Raw genomic sequence first — 27,217 nt, 5'->3', positions numbered from 1 at the left:
TTCATTTATTTCTGTTTTGGTAAACAAAAGCCCTCAGTGGTTGCTATGGTGCGTGGTAGCCAGTGATTGGTGAGTGAGCTGGAGTCATGTCAATTATGTTTGTGAGGATGGCTGAGTCTTTTACAAGGCCCTGCAGAGGAGATATCATCCCTTGGTTGCATGATACATCAAAGAGTTAAAAGGGAAATCAAACGAAAGGTGGTTTTGTTTGTTTGTTTGTTTGTTTTTTTAAGTGTTTTGAACTTATTTATTTTGAGAACTTTCTGACTAAGATTACAGTTAGCCAATCAGGGTGTCTGACACATGTCTTTCTGGTGGCCGTGAGCCAAAGGTATTAGGTTCCACTAAGAGCGTGGGCGCGTGCATGTATTTCTTGCTCCTGCCAGCCCCAGCACACTTTCAGAAGCACTGTTAAGAGTTGAGTGAATCGTGTGAAGACCAGAAGAGTGACCTGAGGAGAAGAAAGAGAAAATTGGTGTTCAGACACTGAACTGACCTCCTTGGTGCTTTCCTCTGGTATGTTCATAGTTCATGCCTGATGAAATATTTTTCATAAAATCAGACATTTAACTGCATTTTAGTGTGCAGCTGTTCTTGCAATGTTTGTCTAATGCCTATAGTTGTTTGTGTGTTACACACACGCTTTCTCGTGTGTGTGTGTGTGTGTGTGTGTGTGTGAAAGAAAGTGAGTTACTGAAAGCTTAGGAGCAGAAAGTGGCATATAAATTGTTTCTGATAGCATGTAGCCTCGATTTCACAAAATGAATTCTTAAATCGATTTAGATTTTTGTTGATGAACATGCTTAACATCATGAAGTTCTAGGACACATGAAGAGGCATTAGAAAAAAAAAATCATATTGTAATTTATCTACTTTTAGAGATAATAAAATGTTATGGTCGATGCACACAAACTCCACAAGTGTTTGCAGCGCAGTCAAGTTGGCCAGTCCATCATCCATGCCTCTTCATGCATGCCTTGAAGAGTTGAAGATAGATTATGACCCTTGGCAGGAAAAGGTTGGCTGGTAATAAGGGTGAGGAAAAGGAGGAGAGTTGAACCGAGAGGGTGAATTGCAGGCGTGAAGGAAGGATGAGTCTGGAAAAGCGTGGGAGTGAAACAGCTGATGAGGAATAGGGATAGGAGTGTGAGGATGGGGGTATGTGTGAAAGAGTAAGGCGGGGGGGGGGGGGGGGGGGATCTCCAGTGGGAGATCTAAGGGGTGGAAAGTGTGTGTGCGTGTTAGGAAGAGAGAGTGAGTGAAACAGGTGAGGGCTTGGACAGGCATTCGTTGCAGCATGCGCCAAAGTGTCGTGGTTCTATTAATACATGGCGGTCCAGATCGTTCCCAATGACCCATTCACACACTATCAGTGCTGCATCTAAGAGCGTGAGTGAGTGAGAGTGAGTGAGTGAGTGTGTACATTTTTGCCATTGTCATCATTCCTGGTTAATAGTTCACTATGTTGTTACCTGGGCGGGAAGCTTGGTAATAAGATGCACTAATTAAACTTTCTGTCCTATTTTACCTTTACCCTATCCTCCCCTGCTTCAGTCCCCCTTTCTCTATCCCTTCTGTATCACAGCAGAGAAATGGCTATTCCCACCATGTCCCACTCCAGCAGCAGTATTCTTGAGGTTACGGAGGCCTCAGCACTAGTCTACCTGGCTGAGGAAGTATTGCGTTCCAGCACAGAGAAGGACAATACACCCTTGATACGTACAGAGACCGGGAGTCTAACACAGCACATAGCCACAGGGCAGACTGGCATAACAACTGTCTTTACCCAGGCAGCCTGTAAGAAATGTTACAAGAAACATTTGAAGCAGCCTTCTTTATATATTTTTATGACTAGAATTACAAGTGTTATATAAAGGAAGTAAGATGTCATTTGCATTTGGTTCTTTGGAACAGGATAGAAATACTATCCAAGTAAGGTTTGGTATGGTGTTAAAGTAGGTAGAGTTAGAGGTGAAGAGGGGTGTGGTCAATGAAGAGTGGAGTTTACTTATGGAGGGAAACAATATGTGGAAATAAAAGTGTAAGGTTGGTTAATGAAGGCAAAAAAAAACCCAACAGATGTGGTCGCAACTGTATGTATGACTTTTTTTTTTTTTTTTTTTTTTTTTTTTTTTTCCCCCCCCAGGTGAGCATGCGTTCAGCCCATCTGTTGCAGAACATGGCTTATTTCAACCTCAGCTCAGTAAAAGGTATACAAACACAGAGGGATGGGTTTTGACCTGTGTCCTCAACAACATTTACTTTATTCCCATTGTACTGTGAATTCATAACTACATCAATACAACAGATTTTTAAATAGGATGGTAATGCAAAGCCATTTAGAGGCTGTAGATCTACTCGCATCAGAGCGAGTCATGACTACACAGTAAGAAATGAGAGAGTACAGAAGATAAATTAGTATGTTTTCCCCCCCAGGCCTGAGCACTCATCATGGACACAAGGAGTAACAGCAGCCCGACACTTCCCACAGCACAGGACCCATTTGTGGGCGTGTCCTCAGGCCAGTCATGAAATAGGTCTCTGCCTCCATGGGCCAGAGTTGTGCTGCTGCTCTGATTTGACTAATGTAAGATCAGGATGTGCCGAGCTCAATTCTGACCCTGAATCCATGTACATTTATGCTGAGAGCATCCAGGGCTGTGACACGTCTTGCTCTGATATGCCAAAAGTCTGTGACTCCCTTCATCTCAGCACAGAGCTTGCAAAACTCTCTCAAGAAGTAGCATACGATGCGACATCTTTTTGGAATAAAGCTTTTGAAACAAAGAGGAGGTCTCGCTCGCTTGACACTGACTCTGAAATGGTATATATGAATACTGGGGAAAAGTCAAACTTTGACTCTGCAGATTACAGTATAGAAGCTGTTCATGGATCAGATTTTTCCTATGACAGTGAATCTGTCAGAGGTAACTATGACTCAGCTTCTACCTGCACAGACTCAGGGTGGAGCTTTGACTCGCATGGTGCGGAAGCAAACACAGACTCTCTCTACAGCCCCACTGAGGTACAGCCAGGTTCTCGCTCATCCATGTCGAGCTCCAGCTCTAACTCCTCTCACTACACTGCTGACCGTGGCCCAGACTCCCCATTTTGCACGGTGGAACGTCACATCAGCTCTGACTCTGAAGACTGTTTTGGAGCAGGCCGCTTTGACTCATTTGGCAGTCATTTGGAGGAAGCTTCTTATGACCTGTACAATGCTTTACCTCAGAGCCGTGGCATGCTCTCATATGGTGGAAAAGACCTGGGACATGACTTGGATTCAGACTCTCCTGGATTTAAGGATTGCACTGAGTTACCTTTGAGTGAGCTGCGGGGTGTCGTGACTCACACAACTCGCTGCCACTTCTCAGTGTTCTTCCGTGAGATGGTAAAAAATGTGGAGCAGGAAAGAGATCTGGGCAAAGTAAATGTCAGTGAGGGCTTTCTATTCCACCCACAAAAGGTATGAAAGTATGAACTGGCTTTGACTTTTCTAATCCTATTCAGCACTTTTGTTTGGAATCTAAGTCATAACCTGTTGTTTATTGTAAGTTGATAAAAGAGAATGCATTTCAATTTCACTTTTCCATTTTTTTAGAAATATATTTTAGTCAGAAAAATTAAGAATGGTACAATGGTATGCATTCTCATAGTTTTTACAGGCAAAGAATTCAGAATATCGGGAAGGTCGGGAATATTCCTTGCTACGGCACCTACAGAATGGATCATATGGGGATGTGTTTAGTGTCCGGGACAAACAAACTGGGTTTACATGTGCTGCCAAAAGGGTAAAATAATTTCTCATAGTTATGCGTTAACTCCCTCTTGTTCATCTTGTTGCATATAGATTCACCTGGGCACTGATGTTTTAGTGAAATGTTCAAATGTCTGTGGTTAATCTAATCTCCAGATTCCCCTGTGCAGTTTTAGCTGGGAGGAGGTGGCCATCTGGAGCCAGCTCGACTCCCCACGCGTCCTACAGCTATTTGGGGCAGTGAGAGAGGGGTTCAATGTGGTACTCTTCATGGACCTGAAAGCAGGTGAATTCTGGGTAAACTGAAAATCTATCACTAAAAACATAATTCACTCGCACTTCTATTACCGAAAACTGTCTGCAAGGTAGAAAGGGTTCGATAGTTCAGTATGTCTCTCAATCTGTGAAATACATTTTTTTTTACAATTTTTTTTTTTGCTTTCTTTAGGTTCATTAGCCCAGTTGCTAAAAGAAAAAGGTAGTCTACCTGAAGATTTGGCTCTTCACTATTACTGTCAGGTGTTGCAAGCTCTGGAGCACATGCACAGCAGACAAGTCATACATCTGGATGTCAAAGGTGAGAAGAGAGGTGTCACGTACTACTCCTTTTGTCATTGCACATAAAATTTCTGAATACTGAACAGAGTTCAGAGTTTCTGAACAGACCTCAAAACATAATTACAATCACTTTGAGAACAACAGTACTTTGGTTTTCTGACCCCCCAGAAATCAGAGATTTGATTGGTCAGATTTCAATTAATTTTGTTTATGGATGTATAGAACCTTCAGGAAATCTTCAAAGGGTGGGCAGGTACAAGAACAGCAGTGAGCCCTTGAAGTTATGCTAACCAGCTGGGTCTGACTGGAAAGTATTTTGATAGTATAATGAAGTTATTCAGACTTTTATCTGAGCTTATAATTTGCTTTGCGCGCGCGTGTGTGTGTGTGTGTGTGTGTGTGTGTGTGTGTGTGTGTGTGTGTGTGTGTGTGTGTAGTGGATAATGTCTTGCTGTCCAAGGATGGGAGGGAGTGTTTTCTGTGTGACTTTGGATTGTCCGAGGTGCTCGACCAGACGGGTTGTAGCACCAAGACTCTCCGAGGTGAGACGCCCATGACTGTGTGCACAAGTGCATGCACCTTCCCAGCCACCAGGGGGCAGGAATGTGCACATGCACCTCCATGCACGTGTGCTTTTGTGCGTTCCAGGCCAGGGTCTCCGTGGCACAGAGAGCCATGTGTCGCCAGAGGTGGCACGTGGGGACCCTCACTCTGACAGGGCCGATGTCTGGAGCAGCTGCTGCATGCTACTGCACATGCTTACTGGCCACCAGCCCTGGACACGCTATTATGCACACCCACTTTGCTTGAAAGTAAGGCTGTAGCTTGCACCCACATAGCCCAGTCATACAATTACACTGCATATTTGATGAAAATACATGGCACAGAATCTAATGAATCTGTTTTTGATGGATGTTGTGCAGATTGTCAGCGAGCCTGCTCCCCTGTGGGAAATCCCTCCTGGCTGTAACCCATTGACCTTTGAGGTCATCAGAGGGGGACTAGTGAAGGAGCCAGTAAAACGAGACTCAGCCAGGGAGCTGCTCGTAAAAGCCACCAGAGCCCTCCGCACAGGTTTCCAGCCATCCCCTTATGCTGTTAATCTTTGCAGTTGTTTAGAAAGTGCTGAGAATTCGTAGTAAATTATTTGTTTTAGTCAATACGATGCTGTTATGTTTGTTTTATAGGTGGATCTGAATATATACTGCTAATGCTGCAGTCAACTAATAGAGGTGTGTGTGTGTGTGTGTGGGTGTGTGTGTGTGATCTGTAGTGGGTGGGTTCTGTGATCCATTATTATCATCCACACAGGCTCTGCGCTTCTTGTCCAACATACCCGAGCATCAGTCCTGGCCATCATCAAGCTTGGTGCAGGTCCCTGGTCTCATTACAATAACAACCCAGGAAACCCTATGCCCTGTTCCCGCAATATCAAGCCCTGCTTCCATGGATGAGGAGCAGCTCTCAGCTCCCAGAATTCAGTGGGTTAGCCCATGGAGAGAAAGGGCAGGGGAGGAGGATGAAAGAGACTTGGAAGCACAGGATTCGGATGAGGAGAGTAAGAGCGACAGTGAGGGGTGGAGAGGTAAGATGGAGCAACACAAGATGAGAGACTGGATGGAGATGTACGGGGGAAATGGGGAAGACCTGGCAGAAATTCTAAATGAACAGCAAACAGGAGACCCAGTGGATGAGGCAGAGCAAGTGGGTGATTATGAGGATAGTTGGGTGGCAGAGGAGAGAGAAGCTCTGAAGAAGACTTCCAGTGCTGGGGAAGGAGAGGAATGGGAGCCATTTCTCAGAACACAGATCCTCTATGGCACTAAACAACAACGTAATGCAGCTCCTAACAGCAAGGATGAATACTCTGACACAAAGGAAGAGTCCATTACATCAGCCCAAAGAAGTAAGTATGAATGTGTCTGTGTGTGTCTCTCTCTCTCTCTGTGTGAGTGTGAGTGTGAGTGAGAGAGAATTACTTTACCATGTTTCAATAGTAACTGAAGAAATTGTCTTGAACTTGAAGAATGTGGTCATAAACATATTACAGAAACAGTATTCATAGTATACAGAATGTTTATCATAATTATTACAGTGAATCCTAGGGATCTTTTCAGGAAATGAAAAATGTTTCATCAACAAACTCATGATCCTTTTTAGTGTAGAGCCATATTAGATACACTGCCTGGCCAAAAAAAAGGTCACACACACTAATATTTAGTTGGACCACCTTTAGCTTTGATTATGGCACGCATTTGCTGTGGCATCGTTTACACAAGCTTCTGCAATCTCACAACATTTATTTCTGTCCAGAGTTGCATTAATATTTCCCCCCGAGATCTTGTATTGATGATGGGAGATTTGGACCACTGCGCAAAGTCTTCTCCAGCACATCTCAAAGATTCTCAATGGGGTTCAGGTCTGGACAAGTCTGTGGTGGCCAATCCATGTGTAAAAATAATGTCTCATGCTCCCTGAACCACTCTTTCAATATTTGAACCCGATGAATTCTGGCATTGTCATCTTGGAATATGCCCGTGCCATCAGGAAAGAAAAAAAATCCATTGATGGAATAATCTGGTCATTCAGTGTATTCAGGTAGTCATCTGACCTCATTCTTTGGGCACATAATGTTGCTGAACCTAGACCTGACCAACTGCAGCAACCCCAGATCATAGCACTGCTCCTACAGGCTTGTACGGTAGGCACTAGGCATGATGGGTGCATCATTTCAGCTGCTTCTCTTATGTGCCCATCACTCTGGAACAGTGTAAATCTGGACTCATCAGACCACATGACATTCTTCCATCGCTCCAGAGTCCAGTCTTTATGCTCCCTAGCAAACTAAAGCCGTTTTTGCCGGGTTAGCCTCATTGACACTGGTTTTCTTACGGCTACACAGCTGTTTAGTCCCAATCCCTTGAGTTCCCTTCACATTGTGCATGTGGAAATGCTCTTACTTTTACTATATCCCTGAGTTCTACTGTTTTTTGACAATTTGATTTCACCACACGTTTAATTGATCGCTGATCACAATCATTCAAGATTTTTTTCTGACCACATTCCTTCCTCAAAGATAATGTTTGCCCACTATCCTTCCACTTTTTAATAATTGGTTGGACAGTTCTTAGTCCGATTTTAGTAGTTTCAGCAGTCTCCTTAGATGTTTTCTCTGCTTGATGCATGCCAATAATCTGACCCTTCTGAAACAGACTAACATCTTTTCCACAACCACAGGATGTGTCTTTCAACGTGGTTGTTTAACAAATGAGAAGCTACTCACTGCATCAGTGAGGGTTAAATAACTTTTTGCCAGCTAATAATCACCCATGCAGTAATTATCCAATGTGAGGCTCTTACCCATTTGCTTAGTTAAATCCAGGTAGTGACCTTTTTTTTGGCCAGGCAGTGTATTACCATTTACATATATACATATAGATTTTTACTTACATTTTTTTTTCACAAAAATGATTCATTCTGATTAATTCATTGTAACAATAATTGACACTAATATTCTTTTTCTACCTTTATTATTTTCCTAAGATTCAACCATCAACTGGATAATTCTCCCACTATTCAGAGTAATAATGCTATTTGCTTAGTTAAATCCAGGTGGTGACCTTTTTTTGGCCAGACAGTGTATTAGGACGTTTTAGCCGTTAGCATACTTTAAGCATTTGCTACAGTGGGTGGGGTCTCAGGTAATTAGTTGTTAACAACTTACCTTTCTCTACAGGTAGAAAGCGCTACCTTCCTGAGCCAAACTCAAAATTTACTTTTACCTGTCACCGCAGCATCTGTGCCTCTGAACCAGAGCTTACTGACAAGGTACACACAACAACACACTATTGCATAGGCGCATAAATAAGAATTTGCATACATTGTGGAATTCATAATAACTAATCAAAATGCTGAGCACCTCCTTTTTGTTCTTTAAAGGATTCTGATTGTTCAGATGACTGGAGCTCTGGGGTGTTCTCCTCCTGCAGTAGCCTCACATCTGAGCAAAGCTTCAATGTGGACTGGTCAGTCTCCACCAATCAGCCACCTTCTTGCTGCTTTGAAGGTAATGGAACTGGTGATCCATATATTCCACACGTGTTGAACTCTAAGTAGATCAATGTGATAAAAGGTGTGTGTGTGTGTGTGTGTGTGTGTGTGTGTGTGTGTAGGTCTAGGTGTGGATATTTGGGTTGAGGATGTGAGCGGGGAGACTCTTAAGATCAGGGAGAAGCTGAAAGTGAAACTTGGACATGTTGCTGTGGGGATTAGTGCACAGGTGAGGATCTGAATGATTTAGCCCTTAAAAAAAAAAAAACTGCTAACAGAAATAAATCTGTATAAATCTATGAAATTGTGGTGAACCTTTTTACCAAGCTTTCTACATCACATAGCACCTTGAATTGCAGTTTTACACAAATTACATGGGATTCCTTATTGGATAAACAGCTGTGTTCTTCTGGGATTTGAAGAGATAATCAGGCTGTGTATGGCCACTGCACACTCGCTATGTGTTTGTTCATTTAAAGATCTCCATGAGGACCTTCAGCCTTGCCACCCTTGACGGGAAGCTGGTATCCCCAGATGCAGAGGTTTTGGAGTCGGGCATGTGGCTACAGTGTGTCCCTGCTCCAGATGGCTGCCCTACTTGGGACTGGAGGGTCAGAGATGGCAAAATAGAGATGCAAGAGTATGATGGACTGCAGTCAGATACATGCTCCACACTGGCAGCCTAAGGACAATATTACACTGATGCAACATTCCTCTCTGTCTTCCAACATTCCATTTATGCTCTCATTCTTTGAAACTTAAAAGTTAAATAATGCCATGTCTACACTTTGAAATGTGTGCTGAATTAGTCAAACATCTCAGCTTTAAAACCATCTAAAGAAGCAGCTGTACATCTGGACACTTTAATATATTCAGCCCAGTTTATATGAGGTGGTAGATTTATGACAGCTGTAGATACCATGAATACCACTTTCTGAACCCTGTGCTTTGTATCCTTATGTTCAATATGAAACAAAACCTTGTTTTTCAGTACTTATAAGTTTTAGTGGAGTATCCCAAAGTAGTTTGGTACGCTTACTTTTAAACTAGCTAGCTAGATTGTTTCTAAGAGAGGGTTGGTTTGGAGTGAATTACTCAACATCCTGAACGGTTTCATCATTTAAAAAATGAATTTGCAGTTTGAAAATGGTACCATCCGCCCCTATAAAATGATGCAGCTAGCTATATGCGTGACACGGGTATGCATGTACATCTCATTATGATTGATTATGATTACTATTATGATCATTATTATTGGTCCAGATAATGTAAATTAAGACTCGTGTGTATTACTGTGACAATAAATAGGAAGGGATCCCTTCCGCCTTTCTTAAGCAAGGAGGCTCCGTTTCTTTTTTTACTTCAATTGGGTCTGAGTGTCTCGCGGCGGGAAGGCGATCGTCTCCAGTTATACGATCGGATGACGTCAGCGCGCCGTTTGTCAAGCCGGCGTGGCTGGTCCGCGTGACGCCATCTCGACGTGACAGCGGTGCGCGGAATTCTCCACAAGCTGTTTACGAGGTGATCTTACAGATTGTTTCGTGTGCTTTTAGGTCGAGTACGTTAACTGAATAAATCATTTAGGGTTGTTTTTTTTACACAACTTTTAAATGCACTGAAAGCCATTAATAAATCCTGACCTAGCACTATATATCGGCGAATTTAACTAGCTAGGTTAGCATAGCTGGCTGACTTCACAAACTGCCAGCTGTTTCTAACTTCCGTCTTAGCTTTCTCGCTACCTATCACCACCCGGTAATTCTCTATCTAGATAACGTTAGGTAACCCTAGGTACCTGCTGTAACGTGACAATAATAATAATAATAATTATTATTATTAGTAGTAGTAGTTTACATTTTTAATAGTAATAATATAATAATGATTGATATCCAGCTTTTATTTTGTCACTCCAGCATTGAGTTGGATAGCTAACGTGATAACTTGCTAACCTGCTTCAAATTAGCTAGCCAGCATAACTAGGTTAACCTAGCTATCCTAACTAACGTTAGTTAACATTAAGCCCGAAGAAGTTATGCTAGCGACCTGACCGCTTAAAAATATAGGTTGGTTAGCTGTCTATGTTCATACGGCCGACCTAATTTTTTTATGTAGTAATTTCGTAATGTTACTTTTGGCTAGCCAAGGTTATAAAGCGTCAGTATGATGACAACAAGCGATGCTCTACGCCGGTATAACCTAGCTGTTTAACTGGCAACGTTAGCTGTGTTCGTATCTTTACTAATCAGCAAGCCAACTAGATAGGTAGGTAGGTAGCAAACTGTGGCGTCAAATGTTTACAGATATGTTAACCTAACATTCGTAAGTTAGCCAACTAGATAGGTAGGTAGGTAGCAAACTGTGGCGTCAAATGTTTACAGATATGTTAACCTAACATTCGTAAGTTAGCTAAATAGGTAGTAACGTAATAACATTACGTTTTGTGGGAGAGAGGCGACACCAGTTGACTGGATTTGCACGTAACTCGAAAGTTTGCCATCTCTCTCTCACTCAGACTCAAGAGGATGGGGAATGTATTTGCTAATCTCTTTAAAAGCTTGTTTGGGAAGAAGGAGATGAGAATTTTGATGGTGGGACTGGATGCTGCTGGAAAAACCACCATTCTGTACAAACTGAAATTAGGAGAGATTGTCACTACGATCCCCACAATTGGTACGCACTTATGCTTGCACCAGTCTTGAATTCTTTTTCTCAAAATCCTTAAATAACCATCCTTTGACCCCCATTATCACTTCAGTCTGTCGCTATACCTCCACTACTGTCTCCAAGATGCACGTTTGTGTTCAGCTTTTTCTATTACCTGATTTGTCTTGGCTTTTCGTGTGCAATGCAGAGTTCTTTTCACCATACCCTTATTTGTGTGTATGTGGAGAGAGGAGGAAAATGCAACAAAGTGTTTATATGTATACTGAAAATGCCAAATAAATCATATGTGCCATTAGAATAATTTAGATGTCTTTGTGTGTTTACTCTACAGGTTTTAATGTTGAGACTGTGGAGTACAAGAATATCAGTTTCACAGTATGGGATGTTGGTGGTCAGGACAAAATCAGACCATTGTGGAGACACTATTTTCAGAACACACAAGGTAGGAGAGCCCACTTATTTTATTATAAACTATAAAGGTTGACCAATCCTTTTAATTTTTTTTCCTTATTGTTGGGAATTTCATGCATTTTGCATCTGGAGTGAATTTAGGGATTTTTTTTAATGTAAGTATTTTATTACATCTCCTGCTGAGATTGCTGTAAGAAAGTGTTTAACTTTTGTGACATTAGGAATTCCATAAAAAAAGCAATTTCTGCTGTTTAGAGACCAAGCACTAGAGCATTTTCATTTACTCCCTGTGTATGTGTTATTGTATAACAAAGTAACCATTAAAAATGAATAGAAAAAGAAAAAAAGTAAAAGTAATAGCTCAGTGGTGATGGTACTCAACTTGTAATTGGAAGGTTGCCAGTTCAAGCCCCACCACAACCAAGTTTTCATTGTTTGGCTCAGGTGTCCTTAAAGGCACTTAAACCTCAATCACTCAGGTTGTATTCAGTCATAATTGTAAGTAGTTTTGGATAAAAGCATCAGCTAAATGCCTTTTAATTTAAGATGATTGCTACATTTACAAAAGTAAATAATCATCTTTCATATCCAAAATTGTTGAAGTAAATCTTGCATGGCAAGTCATTGTAGACATCAGCTTTTTCAATAGTACTGAATTGTTTGGAGAAAGGAAAATTAGTAGTGGTTTTTGAAATTCTTTCATTCAGGCATTACTTTCGTCTTGGATCGTGTTTGAAAATGAAACGGGGCTTTTGAGATTTGAAATGTTTTCTGTTTCTCACAGGCTTGATATTTGTAGTAGACAGCAATGACAGGGAACGAGTTAATGAAGCGAGAGAAGAGCTCACGAGAATGCTGGCAGAAGATGAGCTGCGTGATGCTGTCCTCCTTGTTTTTGCCAACAAGCAGGTGAGGATTACATCATCCAATCCAGACAAAAGACAAGAGGAAGAATGTTGCTGCTGCTTGGTGCTCACATCTCTGTTGTTAATCGAGTTGTAGACAATAATTAGGCAGGACATTTAGCTGACTAGGGACATTAGACATACAGAAAAGACAAAGTTGTATGAAACATTTGTACCTGTCCCTTGTTGTGCTTGCAGGACCTGCCCAATGCAATGAATGCAGCCGAGATCACCGACAAGTTGGGCCTTCACGCACTCCGTCACCGCAACTGGTACATTCAGGCCACGTGTGCGACCAGTGGAGACGGCCTCTATGAAGGGCTTGACTGGCTCTCTAACCAGCTCAAAAACCAGAAATGAGCCATTCCAGCTGTGTGTGTGTGTGTGTCTGTGTGAGAGAGTGAGAGGCTGAGATATACACACAGGTGTAGTGTTGGCTCAAACCTTGACTGATCCCAAAACGGTTACATTTTTCCCCGCACTTCTGTCTTTAGAGTTTCAGGCTGTGTTTACACCTGTGTGTGGGGGGGGTTGCGGGGTGCATGTCCATCTGTGTAGAGACACATTCTGTAGTATGATCTTAAGTATGAGTATTTACGTGTGTGTGTGTGTGTGTGTGTGTGTGCTTCTGTGAACCTGCTTGGACCAGGGATGTCCCTGGTGTGCCTTTAACACACCCCTCCTCCAGATCCTTATCAGAATTGTGTGTGTTGGCGCATCCTTCACTCCTTCTCTCCTCCTCATTCTCAAGCAAACATGGTGAACTGTGGCAGGGGGAGAACAGGGGTTTTCATTATGCTCTGTTCTAAGCAATAACCTTGTGCAAACTACCACTAATGTTACGAGCATGCTGAACACAAGGGCCAATGTGTTTTCCTATGACCACACTTTCAATACATTAAAAAAAAAGCACACAGAAGAAAACAAATCTACCCTCGTGTATTTATAGGAAACAAAATGACAAATGGTGACCTGTATCAGGTTGGAAGATCATTTTCCATCCTTGATTTGTTCTTTTGCATCATTTGAACAGTGTGGTCTTCCTGCCCATCACTTTGCAGTTTCTATTTCTCCATGTGAAGGTGTAAGGAGTAGAGGTCAGCAGAGCATTTGGGCTGGTGACTACACTACTTAAACGCAGCACCATTACAGACTCCCCTCAACATTCCTTCTACATCCCAGAAAGATTTGATTAGATTTGGTTTTTGAATTAAAAAACTCCAGAATTTGACTTTGTTTTCCTTCACTTTGTTTTGTGTATTTATAGGTTATGAATGCGTTTGTTAAAGCTAGTGAAACTGGACTTAAGATTACTGAACCTCTGAAATCACTTAGCTAGAGGAATCAAGAACCAAAGGCTGGCTTTTTGAGTGGCTCTAACTTTTAGGGTCAGTACTGACTGAAGTGTGCGCTTCAACAAGATGCCGAGTAACAGGGATCCCATTACTAGATAAATGACTAACCTAGATCAATTAAATTGTACTTAATTGTCTCTATGGTGTGTATAAGACTAAAGGGAGATGAATTTGACCTGCTTATTTGCTGTCGATGTTTCACTCGTGTCTTTGATATAGTTTTGATTACACCGGTAAGCTCTTAAATTAGGGTCAAATGGATCAGGCATTTGCAACTAATTAGCGCAGGTGATTATTCTCGGAACGTTTTGCTTTGATGGGTTTTCTCTCCTTTGTTCTAGTTAATGCCAAAATAGCCCCATACTCTAATTAATTAACATTGGCCTCTGATAAGGGACGCAACACGGAAGATAACCCGCAAACAACTTGAAAATACTTTAAAAGGTATGTGGCTGTTCCGGTTTTAGTTTCATATTTGGAGGAAAGTACGTGAGAAGGTTGACAAGTGGAGACTTCTGCACATGTAAGTGTTAGTAAATCCGTAATACTGCACAGGTTCATTTATCGCTAAAGGGTTCACTGATTGTCCCTCTAAAAACTTTATAACTAATTAAAAAAATGGGTTCATAGTGGGTTTGAATTTAGATACACAAACAATTATCACAAGCAAATCAAGAGACTTGGACAAGGGTTTTCATCAACCGATAACGAGTGTGGAAGTTTCTTTCGGTAACACCAATACCAGGGCGTTACTCTCGCCGTTACCTCGCCAGCACACCTGCCAGTGCCCCTTGCTCCACCTCCGTGAGGCGTGTATTCACCGAGTGAAAGCAGCGCAGCTCTCACGTCAAATAAACAGGATATTACTCACGCTAACAGTCGGAATGCCAGATAGGATACCTTGAACAGTCACGGTATGTTCACTTTCTTGTGGAATTTTCCAATATCATCTTTCTTTGAATGAACTTGCAATGAAGTTTGCCTTATAGATGTACCCGAGAATGTATTGGCCTTCTAAGTAAACCTAAAGTTGAGGTCTAAATCTAGGTCACTTAACACTTATGTTTGCTGTTAATTTCTTGATGTTGATACTGCTTCTTGAAGGAGCTTGAAGTTGTACATTTTAATCACTTATTTCGAGCCATTATGAGCGCACACGGCTGCGATCTGAAGGGAATATAATATGTTTTCAGTGTCTTGGATTTATGACCGTGTCTGGCTTTGCACACACTGATTGTGTGATGTGATTATTTTCTGGTCGAGAAAGCGACACGTGTTCTAGTTCTCTTGGTATTTGTTTTGCCCAGACAGTACCTTTTTGCTGCTTTACGCAGTTTACGATGAGTGTTTTTAATTGTTCTTACTGTACTTTCCAAAATCTTAATCTAAGACTCAACGCAATTAGCATTTTTGTTTAATTATGCATATCAAAAACTTGTTGCCTACCTTTTTATCAGCCACTGTCAGCAAATTATTCAGTATTTTTAAAAGGACATTAAAAGGATTGTCCTTTTTATAAAAAGGACACCACCACAATAAATTTATTCATCTCTGTTTGGCAATATGGCTCATTTTAGCCACATGTATATGTAGCATGTTTATTTTGAATTATTGTAGGGGGAATGAGGGGCTGATTGTGACCTAGTGCGGACGTTCTCACCAGTACACATATAACCATGTGAAGTATTACGATACTAGACTTGTTTTTGATAATGACGTTGTGTGTGTGAGAGAGAGGGAGACGTCAAGTGTGCCAGTTTCCTGGTGCACAGCCCAGTCACCTGGCCTGATTGGCTGCTGCTGTTTTTTCTCGACATAACTACAGATTAAAGATACAAACTCTAAGAAGGTGTGTCCGCTGACACTGTCCTGGTTCTTGGCTCAGAACTTTGTGTTTTGGATTTTGCCTCCAGTGTAAAGAGCTAATTATAGAAACAAAAACTTTGGCTGAACTTTGTGAGAAACAGATGAAATATGATGCCTGAGGTTGTACTGGAAAATCTGTATTTACATATTTCTCTCTTGCCTGCTTAGTCTAGCTATTTATTTTCAAAGAATCCTGGTACTCTTTGAAAAATGACAAAATGGCGACACTTGCAATTATGCTAGAAATAAGCCATTTGTGCACTCTTAACAAATATCACATGCACTCATAAATGGAGACTCTTGTGCATATATAAAAAAAAGTGTCGGGATTAATGCAGGTGGATTGCCACTGGACAGAGGTTTTTAAGGAGACTGTGAGCGAGACCATGCTCAATCAAGAGGTGACGTCTCCAGCTCTGATGTCCGCTGGTCCATCCACACCACGATCCGTACCCCTGGCTATCAGGAGCAAACGAGGGTACTCTTTCTCCCCCTACTCTTACTTTCATTCACTTATTTGTTCACTGAAGAAGTATTGTTGAACTTCAAGTGTGTTGTACCACTATCCATAACTTTGACTTACAAATTGTTAGTAAATTAATTCTTAATTCTCTATTTTACAGATCCAAAGGAGAATTCAGGCCTTCCTCCATGCCTTCGATACCCAACCCATTTCCTGAGCTCTGCAGTCCCTCCCATTCCTCAGTTCGGGCTGGTTCCCTGGTGGGAGATCACATCCCTTCAGATGAAGACATGCATGTAAGTAAATTTCTCTCTTGTTGGTTTTCATCTATTGATTTATCTCTTTGGTGTTCATAACCACTGACCCTTATGCTACTACAACACAGTTTTGTGGCATCTAAATTTGAGTATGGTGCCTACTTTGAACTCCTAAGGACGCTGGGTGCCTTTTGAAAAGGGTTCCCTCCCTCCCCTGGACAAAAGTAGTTTGCCATTGAGTCTTCGTTCTCTGAGATCTGCATCACTGATGTTCCACAAAGGTAGAGCCCAAAAAGACACTGAGACTTGTGTTGAATCTGAGTAAATGTAACATTTGCACAGAGGATGACCTCATACTTAACCAGTTTTATTCATGTGTATTTATTATGCCAGCTTGACCAAAACAGAAATTAATAGTGGAATGTGGTCTAAATTTGAGAACAGTGAGGGCAGTCTTGGTTTTTGGCAGAAATAATTGGGAGCCACTAATAATCCCTTTACAAAAATGAAGGTGAACATGAGCGTCTATTATAAAGTTGACACTATTTAACAACACGGAGTCCCATAATGTGTTACCAACTCGCATCTACTTAAGCATTATAATGGGGAAACAATAAGAAACCCATAAAGTGAACCTAAATTGTCACTAGGTTTGAGAATTTTGATAACTTGAACCATTTTCATATTTTTGTGCTCTGCTGAGTTTTGCCCAGTTTGAACCCAGACTAACAGGATTGCTCCAGTGAGTTTGAGATGATCTTTGGTAAATGGCTTCAGTGATTTTTGAGAAACACTTCAGTACATTTTGTATGTAATCATATAGTACAGTAAAGCTTGAGGGCAAGTAATCCCTGGTTGGCTCATGAAGGACAATTGGCCCTGTTGTGACTGACAGTTGCCCATGGCAATAAAAGTGCTCCGTATTCACAACAGGAGATGTTTTGCCGAAAAGCTGGCCTGGCACCAAACTGCTCTGAAGACATATGACACATGGCTGGGGAGATTGATTTTCGTTGTCTCTTTTCTACATGCACACAGGAACACACCCGGAAAGACATTAAATATGAATACGATGTTCACTCTGCACGACAGTTGCTCACACACACACACAACTATAGCTCTGGGGCTAAGTCTAGCTAAAGGTTTGTCCGAAGCTCTCAGGTATTAATGTCATCTTAACTGTTTGACAGTGTGTAACTACCTGCTCTGCAATGTTGTAGTAATCGCTGTATGGTGATGTTAATCGGGGACTCGGTTACAATATTGGTGGAGATTGGCAGAGTTCTTATTTAAACCAGGATCAGCATCATGAAATGACACCACAACCAGCAAAATTCTTTAACATCTTCACCTTCTTCCTATATATACACTGCTTTGTTTAGTTGTTTTGGTTTTAAAATTAAGTTGGTATTTGAGAAATGTCACCTTAAACATCATAAAGGTGTTCAAACTAGTGTGACTCTGAGAGAAATGTTGAATCACCCAAGCTTTTTTTTTTTTTTTTTTTTTTTTTGAGTGATTTTAGCTGTGCACGTTCCCACAAGCATGACTGGGATTGACTGCTCAGGTGGACAGGTATATCTGGTTTGATGGTTTTTAGGATGGTTTAAGACATTTAAAAATCGGTTCACTGAAAGACATGTATTTTTCTCTCATAGAGACGGAGGAAACAAGAGTTTCAGCTTGACAAGTGTCAGACAGAAGTTCCATGTCTGTGTGACTCATGTTAACATGAGTCACACAGACTTCCTTTAGGGACATTTAAGTGTCCCTAAAGGAAGGGTTGAGTGATTCTTGGCTGTGTGTGTAGGTGGTGAGAGTGTATGATGAGGACACACACAGTCGCTCGGTGCTGGTGTCATCAGGGACAACAGCACGTGACGTGTGTCGTATTCTGGTCCAAGCAGCCCACTGTGTGGACCTAAAGAGCTGGGCCCTCATTGAGCAGCACCCCTCACTAGGACTGGGTAAGACTGGATCAAAGTGGTTTTATACCTCTTTAGAGCTGTTTATACTGGATTAGTCTGTTCCATACTGGTTTAAACTTTGTGATTAGAGGAAATTGCTTGTTTTCTTTACATATTTTTCCTTGGTTCTTGGGTTGTAGTAGCCCATCAGACCAGTAATCACACTTTTTGTAAATTAAAAAAGTGTTTAAAAATTTGCTTTGTCCTGCACTTTTAAGTACGTGTTCTTCTGTTTAAGAGCGTTGTCTAGAGGACCATGAAGTGCTGTTGCAAGTGCAGTCCTCCTGGCCAAAAGATGGTGACACCAAACTGCTCTTTCGCAAAAATTATGCCAAGTATGAGTTCTTCAGAAAACCAGCGGTATGCAGAGATTTCTTCCATCATGGTCAATTTTTTTAAAAATTAAATGGTCTCAAATGTAAGAGTTTGAGTGGAACATCAGAGGGGCTTATACATATGAACCCACATTTGTTTGTAGTCAAGTTCAGTTTTGTTGTGTGGGGGTCCCCCCCCCCCCCACCTGTTCTCAATAATGACGCTTATTCTGGAAAGGTTTAAAAACATAGGCTGCCAATTCAGTATATTGTTTAATTATTATTGATTCATTATACTTTTTGCAATTAGTGTGTTTATAGAAAAATATGTACATTCTAATGTGCTGTGAGCATTCTAATCTGTCTCCCACATTTCATATGAGTCTGCTGTGGATGTTTTGATGAGTTCATTCATATGATTCAACCAGTATGAATTCTGTAGGGATATTTCAAGCCTGTTTTAACCTGTGCGCCACACGGTTCACCAAAGAGCTTTTTAACTTATTGCAAGGCATTCCTCAATTGGAATGTGACTTTATATAGCTACATAACAATAGGGTTGCATGATGTGGACAAAACACTGTTTTCTATAAAGGCATTATTTCAGACTGTAATCAACAATTGAATCAGGAACATGGAGTTATAAAATGTATTAATGAAAAGGGGTCAAAAGATTTCCCACTCTTATAGACCTCTAGAAAGCTTCAGTAAAACGCTCTCCTATACAATACCTATAATTCTACACAACTTTATTGATTTATTTTGTCATACAGCAATATTTCCCAGAGAACATGATCTCTGACAGCACTGATGTCAAGACGGGAATGAACTCCTCACAGCTTGTCCAGGTTGGTATTCGGAAAAATTGATGGAAACCAGATGTCTTAAATAATACATGTTGGTTCTTTGTTGCTTTGTGCCTCCCTTTGTCTCTTACTGTGTGCGTGTATGTGTCTGTGACAGAGTATGCTGAAATGTGGATCATGTCCAGAAATTCAAGGATATTTGCATGTAAGAGAAGCAGGGAAGAAGTCCTGGAAGAAGCTTTACTATATTTTGCGACGATCTGGACTCTACTGTTCCACCAAGGGCTCATCTAAGGTACACATGCACAGTACTGATTCATTAAGACTTTATTATATACTTTAAGTGCATTAAATCTGAGCTGTTTGTGTGCATAGGAACCTCGGCACCTTCAATGTATATGTGATTTAGAGGATCTCAGTGTGTACACAGTGTGTAACAGTCGAAAACTGTATGGATCCCCTAAAATGCACACATTCTGCATCAAGGTACCCCTCCACTCCAACACTGAGTAAAGTTGGCCAATGTCTGTATCAGTGTCAGACATGTATTCCTTTCTCTCTATAATGTTTACTGCTCAACATGCTACAGTTGCAATAAGTAGCAATATAATCACAATACAGTATGTCTATCATTCAGTCTTACCAAACACGTTGGTGAACCCTTTATGTGAATGTTTCAGCCTCGGGGACAGAGATTTTGTTCTCAGGATCTCAAGCTGTTATGTGCAGAAAATGAAGAGTGTAAAACCTGCTGGGTTACGTCCTTTAGACTTTTTAAGGTACACTCATGCAAAAATCCTATATATATATATATATATATATATATATATATATCATCGTGCATACATATGGGTACATAAATGATGTGCATTCACCAGATATAGTTTTGAACCAATTGTTCTTTGGGATTTTGTCTTAGTATGGCAAGCAGCTTCACTGTAACTTCCTGTTGGCACAGACCAGTCCTGCGCTAGAGATCCCACCCCGAAAAGATGGCAAGGTACGTACACATGCATTTTATATTCGCACTCATCACCCTTGGCAGACACTACTATCCAGAGTAACTAATAAAAGTGCTCTACTCATAGGATGTTCTAGCCAGTACAATAGTTTAGAGTCCAATCTATTGTACATGCATGAAACACCAGCCAACAAGCTTTTAAATTCTAAATTGCACCACAAACACCAAGGTGAAGGATTTCTCAAAGTATTTTGCAAGTTCATCAACACACACGCGCGCACACACACACAGAGGGAGGGCGCGAGAGAGACTAAATAACTTCACACCCCCTCTAGCTGATTCTTTACAGATCCGCTTGTTTTAACAGCGTCGCCAATTTCTTTATTAGCGTTTTTCAGCCATTGATTCAGCCTCTTTTTAAAAGTCCTTTCTTTCATTTTTGCGCTTGTCTTGTTTTGAACACTGTGCCTGGTTGACATCCTTAGCAAGACGAGGGCGAGCAGTCACTTGTGGCAATGGACTTCTCGGGGAAGAGTGGCGGCCGGGTGATCCTGAACCCCAGAGAGGCTCAGAGTGCTGAGCAAGAGGAAGCCTACAGCTGGAGGGTGCGTGCATGCACTTTTTTTAGGGGTTTCCTGTTGACCCATGTATTGTGGCATCTTAAAATGACTGTACCAATACCCTTATCTTGCTTGCATGCATAAATTCACACATTTGGATAACTGCATGTTCTGGAGGCTCAGTGATCAGGCTGCTAAGGTTTTGGTGACTGTACTATTGGGAATTATCAAGATGCAATGCACTTTTTTGGTTCTTTTTAAATTATACACACTGACCATTTGCAATAATTTAGCATTTCAAAATGATGTCTCTGTCCTTTTATGGAGGTTTGGCGTTTTCACTGATGAAAGCATAGTTGTGCCTTCAGAGCCCCATAGGTGCAGCAGTTTGGTTATGAGTACGCAAGGCTGTGTGACCAATACCCTGTCATCAAATGTCTTGGCTGTTGTGAATTAAGGGACAACCGAAAACTGTTCCAAAAAAATCGCACTTGTACGTCACCATGTTTCAAGTAAACAAGCAATAATTGCAATTTCCAGTTTTGGAGTAATTTGAGCATGTGTTTTTCAGAAGCGAGAGGCATTGCGCTACAGCTTGCCAAACAGTGGCCAGGGGTCACGACCTTCTGGTGAGTCACATTACCCAATCATGAGACAATACTGTACTTGGGGCTTAAAATAAATAGACTAGTATCAGGAATTGCAGGTTCTTGGATATAGGGGTGTGATTTACAGTATGGTTGTGTGCTTGCTTGCATGTGTATAGCTGTGCATCAGACTCAGGCCTGGTTCCATGGTGGTGTGTCCCGAACAGAAGCTCAGAGACTATTGGAGGAGCAGGGTCAGGTGGATGGGTGAGGGTGACCTTTTGATGTCCTTGTGGTAGCATCTGTGGTGCAAGTAGTATTGCTGCAGCATTCAGGATATTGACAGAGAACCTGCAGCACTTCAGGACATTAGAGGATATTTTTGATGAGCGCACTTCCCCCAAACTTTTTTTTTTTTTTTTTCTTCTCTCCCTCTAGGATGTTTCTGATTCGGGACAGCCAGCAGCACGCTCAGTGTTTTGTGTTGTCCCTGTGTCATAAACTTAAGACCAAACACTATCTCATCATCCCTGTGAGTACACTATGTAATGCTAAAAACAAAATGAAACTTAAAAACGAGAGTGCTTTAGTTTTTTTTGGAGAGAGACCTTGCCTTTATGCATGAGGCCCACACCTCTTGGCCGGCTGCTGAATGAGGTGTTTTTTCCTGAGTCACCGAACATCTAAATGTCTCCTCCTGTGTCTTGCAAAATCTTGCCCTGTCTCTTGGGTACAACGTTTCCTTGGGTGGACCCTAACAATCTTGCCTGCTTTCTCTCTATCTGATGCATCTCTCCCATGTTCTTGTCATCACTCAATTTCTTAAGAAATGTCTCACCTCCGTCATCTCTAACATATTGCTTGTTTGCATTTAAACTTTTTACTGCCTTTACCCACATCATAAAACCTGGTGCTATTGGAAAATGACCAAATTATTCTGATCTACCCTTTGCTAACAATTACCTTTCCTAGATCATGATTACAACCTTTTCCTACATGATCGTCACTTTCAATCTGGCTTCTGTACTGTACACAGTAGTGGGACTACTCTTATAAATGTTATAAATCTCCTCTCTTTACTGTGACTTGACTCCTCCAGAAAATGATAACTTGTGTATATATATATTTTTTGGCTAAACCCTTATGTAATCCCCAGTGCACATTAAATCTGGAACCAAGAGTTCTTGTGCATATCAATCTTCCGTCACTCAAACTCGCCACCTTCCCATCTCCCTGCATTCAATATAAATGTTTGCTCGTAGCTTTTAAAGTACACTGCCTCATTTCTTTCGGTGTGTGTGTGGTACTTCCTCCCTTCGCTGCTCTACCTTGTCTGCTGTTATTACTACTAATAGTTTTATAATTAATTTATAAGCATACAAATCACCCTTATTTACAGAAAAGCGACTTGCATTTACAAAAAGGAAAAGTCATAATTGTAGTGACTGACTCTACCACCTCTCATCCACAGTGTGAAGAGAGTGGCAGGCTCTACTATACAATGGATGATGGTGTTACTCTCTTTATCGATCTTCTGCAGCTGGTGGAGTTTCACCAGATTAACAAGGGCATCCTTCCTGTGTGCCTCAAATACCCCTGTGTACGCATCGCTCTCTGATATCTGACCCTTCCTCTTTGACCTCACAACCTTGGTATCCTCGGTAAACTCAATGAAGGTTTATACTTTTCCAAAAACACTGAGCTGTGTTCAACATACACTTAACCAACACCTCCATTATAAACTCCCTGTAAGCTTATAGTTGGAGCCCATCTGTTGTCCAGGACAGTTGGTATTTGCCATCATTCAGCTCCTCACTTTTGGTCAGTGTGTGACCTTAGGAATGTGGTTGGCTGCAAGGTGGTGTGTGGGTGTGGTTCCCCCCCCCCCCAGCTGACTTTTCGGTGATCCTAACCCAGCAGTGACAGATGTGTAAAAAGACTTGCAACTTCACACTAACCGCCATCCGCCATGCCAGACAAAACCGTTCTGCCTCTCAAATAATATCCCATCAGCAGCAATCCTGCTGTGTTGAACAGGGCAGAGACTGGTTAAACAACTTGGCCTGGAAACAGATGGTCTGCAGCCTGTAATTGTACACCTCCCAAATGCACCTGTGAGTTAGATCTGTTGAATAAAGTGGCCAGTCAGTGGAGAGTGTACGATTAGTTTCCCATGGAGTCAGGGGAGAGTGGATGATGTTTTAAACAATCATGGTCTTTATTTTTACACAGTTGTAAATAGTACTTTAGTGGATACTTATTTCTACAGATATACAATTTTTCCCCATCTGTTCAAATGATTTTCTATTTGCAAATTGAGCTTCTGTTCCTGCTGATCCCTCTTCAACCACTAGGTGGCCTGGAACAGATGTGAAATTCGCTCATTTATTCTGTTGTGCAGGTGATTTTACTTGCCAATAAATACAAAGTTGCATGGCACATGTTTTATATGAAGAATTTTGCACAGTTTGCATAACGGTGAAGAAATGACCCCCACCCCCCCCTGCAAATGAATATTTATGAAATGTGTTGTCCAATTGCAGCCCCCTCTGACTTGTTTACATTTAATGCAATTTTTAAAGACTTTTGTTGTAATCTGCAGGCAGGTATTTATATCGGTCTAATACGTTTATGCTGTATGATATGTAATATTCAATAAACACTGGTGTGTAATCATTTTTGTTTGTGTGTGTGTGGCACACGTTACTGTGTGCAACAAAAATTAGACTCTTAAACCTAGTTCTCAACTGTCAGAAAGGGAGATTTGTAATCTTTAAGGGAAATTCTACTTGCCTGGACATTCGTTTGATATATTCCCAGAACACCTCTGATGCTTTTACAGACACACACACAGCATATCTTTCACTTTCTTTTTGTTCCATATGCGTGTGTGCATACCTTTGGGACGGTAAGGAAATGCTTTTCTTGCCATGAGTGCTTGCCATGTAGACTCATGGTGTCCCATTGAGTATTTTTGATATATATATATATATATATATATATATATATATATATATATATATATATATATATATAAAATCTTTTGTTTTAATTTCTCAGTTGGCACCCTCAAAAGCTCTCCTCAGTCGACCCACCGTACAAACTCTTCCAAAATCTTGACCGATTCAAATGTCTGAATTGTCCAAGGCATGGTTCTGACTTGCATTAATTTGCTTTCGTGTCCAACTTGTTTGCTTTACTTTCATATCGGTGGTGTTCATTCTGTTTTTTTTTTGTTTGTTTTTTTTGGCCAGTTTATAGAGAGCCAGTTAGTGTGAGAACCTTTTTGTGCTTTCCCAATATTTCTGCTCACCTCAAATGCAGAAACTGGCTCTGTTGTCCAAAAAAGAGAAGGCAAACATGGTCAGGGGAAAAAGTGATTGCTTAAGCTTTCCAATGGTAACTTTTTGATGTTCCTATGGAGACAGTTTTGGTCTTAATTTAATAGGTCATAACGCCAGGATTTTAAATAAATAAAATAATTGAAACTGATTATTCAGATTATTGCAACTATAACAGCTTCAACTCTTCTGGGAAGGCTTTCCAAAAGGTTTAGGAGTGTGTTTAATGGGAATTTTTGACCATTGTTCCAGAAGCCCATGTGTTAGGTCAGACGGTCAGGTTGGTTGAGAAGGCCTGCCTTGCGGTATCCACTCTAATTCATCCCAGAGGTGTTCTATTGGGTTGAGGTCAAGACTGTGCAGGCCACTCAAGTTCTTCCACATCAAACTCACTCATCCATGTCTTTATAGACCTTGCTTTGTGCACTGGTGCACAGTCATGTTGGAACTGGAAGGAGCCATCCCCAAACTGTTAACACAAAGTTGGGAGCATAAAATTGTCCAAAATCTCTTGATTATACTAAAGCATTAATAGTTCCTTTCAATGGAACTAAGGGGCTGAACCCAACTCCATAATCCCCCCCCTCCATCACACTTTACACTTGGTACAATGCAGTCAGACAAGTACCGTTCTCCTGGCAACCACCAAACCCAGACTCATCCATCGGATTGCCAGACGGAGAAGTGTGATTTGTCACTCCAAAAAACACATCTCCAGTGCTCTAGAGTCCAATTGTGGCATGCTATACACCACTGCATCTAATGCTTTGTATTGCGCTTGGTGATGTAAGGCTTAGATGCAGCTGCTCGAACATGGAAACCCATTCCATGAAGCTCTCTAGGCACTAGCTCTCTGAAGGCTACATGAAGTTTGGAGGTCTGTAGTGTTTGACTCTGCAGAATGTTGGCAACATGTTCCCACTATGTGCCTCAGCATTCGCTGACCTGCTCTGTCATTTTACGTGGCCTTTTTTTACAAGTCACTGTAATTCCCAATTGCTTCCACTTTATAATACCACTGACAGTTGACTGTGGCAGATTTAGTAGCAAGGAAATTTCATGACAGGATGCCACCTGTGGAACAAGTCCAATCACAGTACCTAGCTGGAATTCACTGAGCTCCTGTGAGTGACCCATTCTTTCACAAATGTTTGTAAAAGCAGTCTATGTGCTTGGTTTTATACAGCTGTGGCCATGGAAGTGATTGGAACACCTGAATTCAATTATTTGGATGGGTGACTTACACTATATTACCAAAAGGTATTATGTTGACAATTGTGAATGTTAGATTTTTGTACTGAAATGTATGCTGTAATCCAGCCTTTACCTGACACACTCAATTCGTCAGTCCTACTCATTACATATTTATGATATATCATTTATTAAAGACTAAGCCACACACATGACACACCATTGTTGGTCTCTCTATCACACACACACACACACACACACACTGTGCTGTTGCCATATATGAAGAAACACATGTCCACATGTTTCCTTTACATTATTTGCATTTGTTTTCCATTTGCAAGGTTGAACATTTACCTATGTCATATGTCACCTATATCATACGTTACTGTGTGCAACAAAATTATAGACTCTTATGTCTAGTTCTCAACTGTCAGAAAGACAGAGAGATTTGTAATCCTTAAGGAAAAAAAATCTACTTGCCTGGACATTCATTTGATCTATTCCCAAAACACTTCTGATGCTTTTACAGACAAACACATACACACACACACACACAGCATATCTCTTTCACTTTCTTTCTGTTACATATGCCAGTAGGGAAGGTGTGCTGCAGCTGTAGGTCAGACACACACATACACACAGGCAAATGTATTACTACACAGCCTCCTGCAGGTCTATACATGGGAATAAAGTTTTACTGTACAATACAGAATATCTGCAATTCATTCTTGAGGCATATAAAAAATTATATTTTTAGTCATTGGTTATTTTCCTTTTCGGGTGTAATATCAGCTGGGTCTGAGAATACAACTCCTGGGTAATTCATGACCCTGTGTGCCGATTGAGTTTCGTGTGCAGTAGTAATGCAGGATGTCAGATCGACCTGTTCCAGTTGTCCTTCCTATGTTAAAGGCCTACAGCTGGCTTGCAAGTTTAGTTTTAGGTTTGCTTTGTTTGTTGCCTTTAGCCAAGTTGTGGTAATTTTTGGGGGGTTGATGTGTTGTCCAAATTAATTCTTTTTTTTACTTACTTTAAAACCTGTCTGATGTTCTATTAACATGTTTGTTTTTAAAACTTGTATACCTGCACACAAACCATAGAGACCCACGTAGCTTACAGCGCAAGATACCTATTTGAATAGATGTTTTTAATGAAAAACAAAATGTAAATCTTCATTTCCTCCACTAAATAATATTTCATGAAT

General features: G+C 41.1%; 3 protein-coding genes across 7 annotated transcripts; all 3 read left to right on the top strand.

The window, feature by feature from the left end:
* The first annotated feature begins 117 nt into the window (after window positions 1-117).
* Window positions 118-9,703, top strand: map3k14b (mitogen-activated protein kinase kinase kinase 14b). 3 transcript variants are annotated; one of them, XM_027020288.3, is made up of 15 exons: window positions 118-516; window positions 1,555-1,797; window positions 2,147-2,210; window positions 2,437-3,466; window positions 3,657-3,791; window positions 3,914-4,043; window positions 4,206-4,334; window positions 4,753-4,857; window positions 4,964-5,127; window positions 5,239-5,389; window positions 5,589-6,221; window positions 8,052-8,143; window positions 8,255-8,381; window positions 8,488-8,594; window positions 8,845-9,703. In XM_027020288.3, exons 2-15 carry the CDS (start codon window positions 1,593-1,595, stop codon window positions 9,049-9,051), a joined length of 3,279 nt encoding a protein of 1,092 aa, XP_026876089.3. In that variant the 5' UTR covers window positions 118-516; window positions 1,555-1,592; the 3' UTR covers window positions 9,052-9,703. The 3 variants fall into 3 exon arrangements, with proteins under 3 accessions (XP_026876089.3, XP_081552063.1, XP_026876090.3); XM_081695937.1 differs by lacking the exon at window positions 3,657-3,791; XM_027020289.3 differs by lacking the exon at window positions 4,753-4,857.
* Window positions 9,704-9,743: 40 nt separating this feature from the next.
* On the top strand, window positions 9,744-13,576 carry arf2b (ARF GTPase 2b). The gene is made up of 5 exons (XM_027020291.3): window positions 9,744-9,886; window positions 10,878-11,035; window positions 11,361-11,471; window positions 12,225-12,349; window positions 12,544-13,576. Exons 2-5 carry the CDS (start codon window positions 10,888-10,890, stop codon window positions 12,703-12,705), a joined length of 546 nt encoding a protein of 181 aa, XP_026876092.1. The 5' UTR covers window positions 9,744-9,886; window positions 10,878-10,887; the 3' UTR covers window positions 12,706-13,576.
* Window positions 13,577-14,194: 618 nt separating this feature from the next.
* grb7 (growth factor receptor bound protein 7) lies at window positions 14,195-24,149 on the top strand. 3 transcript variants are annotated; one of them, XM_081696870.1, is made up of 15 exons: window positions 14,195-14,223; window positions 15,905-16,044; window positions 16,190-16,325; window positions 18,097-18,253; window positions 18,492-18,613; window positions 19,341-19,415; window positions 19,531-19,668; window positions 19,749-19,859; window positions 20,054-20,152; window positions 20,293-20,373; window positions 20,820-20,939; window positions 21,466-21,523; window positions 21,661-21,748; window positions 21,920-22,013; window positions 22,953-24,149. In XM_081696870.1, exons 2-15 carry the CDS (start codon window positions 15,953-15,955, stop codon window positions 23,097-23,099), a joined length of 1,518 nt encoding a protein of 505 aa, XP_081552996.1. In that variant the 5' UTR covers window positions 14,195-14,223; window positions 15,905-15,952; the 3' UTR covers window positions 23,100-24,149. The 3 variants fall into 3 exon arrangements, with proteins under 3 accessions (XP_081552996.1, XP_081552995.1, XP_026876091.2); XM_081696869.1 differs by lacking the exon at window positions 14,195-14,223 and adding an exon at window positions 14,260-14,614; XM_027020290.3 differs by lacking the exon at window positions 14,195-14,223 and having other exon boundaries at window positions 15,899-16,044.
* The last annotated feature ends 3,068 nt before the right edge of the window (window positions 24,150-27,217 follow it).

Source organism: Electrophorus electricus, chromosome 14 (genome assembly GCF_041902795.1).
Source record: "Electrophorus electricus isolate QZ-2024a chromosome 14, ASM4190279v1, whole genome shotgun sequence".
NCBI classification, from domain to species: domain Eukaryota; kingdom Metazoa; phylum Chordata; class Actinopteri; order Gymnotiformes; family Gymnotidae; genus Electrophorus; species Electrophorus electricus.
This window is presented reverse-complemented; position numbering and strand designations above follow the sequence as displayed.

What these genes read in the sequence shown, in the direction of transcription:
- grb7 (XM_027020290.3), top strand. Translation starts at nt 15,899, where the DNA reads ATGCAGGTGGATTGCCACTGGACAGAGGTTTTTAAGGAGACTGTGAGC. An exon ending in GCACCCCTCACTAGGACTGG is followed by an intron (nt 18,254 to 18,491) that starts GTAAGACTGGAT and finishes CTTCTGTTTAAG; the next exon opens with AGCGTTGTCTAGAGGACCAT. An exon ending in CGTCCTTTAGACTTTTTAAG is followed by an intron (nt 20,153 to 20,292) that starts GTACACTCATGC and finishes ATTTTGTCTTAG; the next exon opens with TATGGCAAGCAGCTTCACTG.
- map3k14b (XM_027020288.3), top strand. Translation starts at nt 1,593, where the DNA reads ATGGCTATTCCCACCATGTCCCACTCCAGCAGCAGTATTCTTGAGGTT. An exon ending in TTACATGTGCTGCCAAAAGG is followed by an intron (nt 3,792 to 3,913) that starts GTAAAATAATTT and finishes TCTAATCTCCAG; the next exon opens with ATTCCCCTGTGCAGTTTTAG. An exon ending in CATTACATCAGCCCAAAGAA is followed by an intron (nt 6,222 to 8,051) that starts GTAAGTATGAAT and finishes CTTTCTCTACAG; the next exon opens with GTAGAAAGCGCTACCTTCCT.
- arf2b (XM_027020291.3), top strand. Translation starts at nt 10,888, where the DNA reads ATGGGGAATGTATTTGCTAATCTCTTTAAAAGCTTGTTTGGGAAGAAG. An exon ending in CACTACGATCCCCACAATTG is followed by an intron (nt 11,036 to 11,360) that starts GTACGCACTTAT and finishes TTTACTCTACAG; the next exon opens with GTTTTAATGTTGAGACTGTG. An exon ending in TTGTTTTTGCCAACAAGCAG is followed by an intron (nt 12,350 to 12,543) that starts GTGAGGATTACA and finishes TTGTGCTTGCAG; the next exon opens with GACCTGCCCAATGCAATGAA.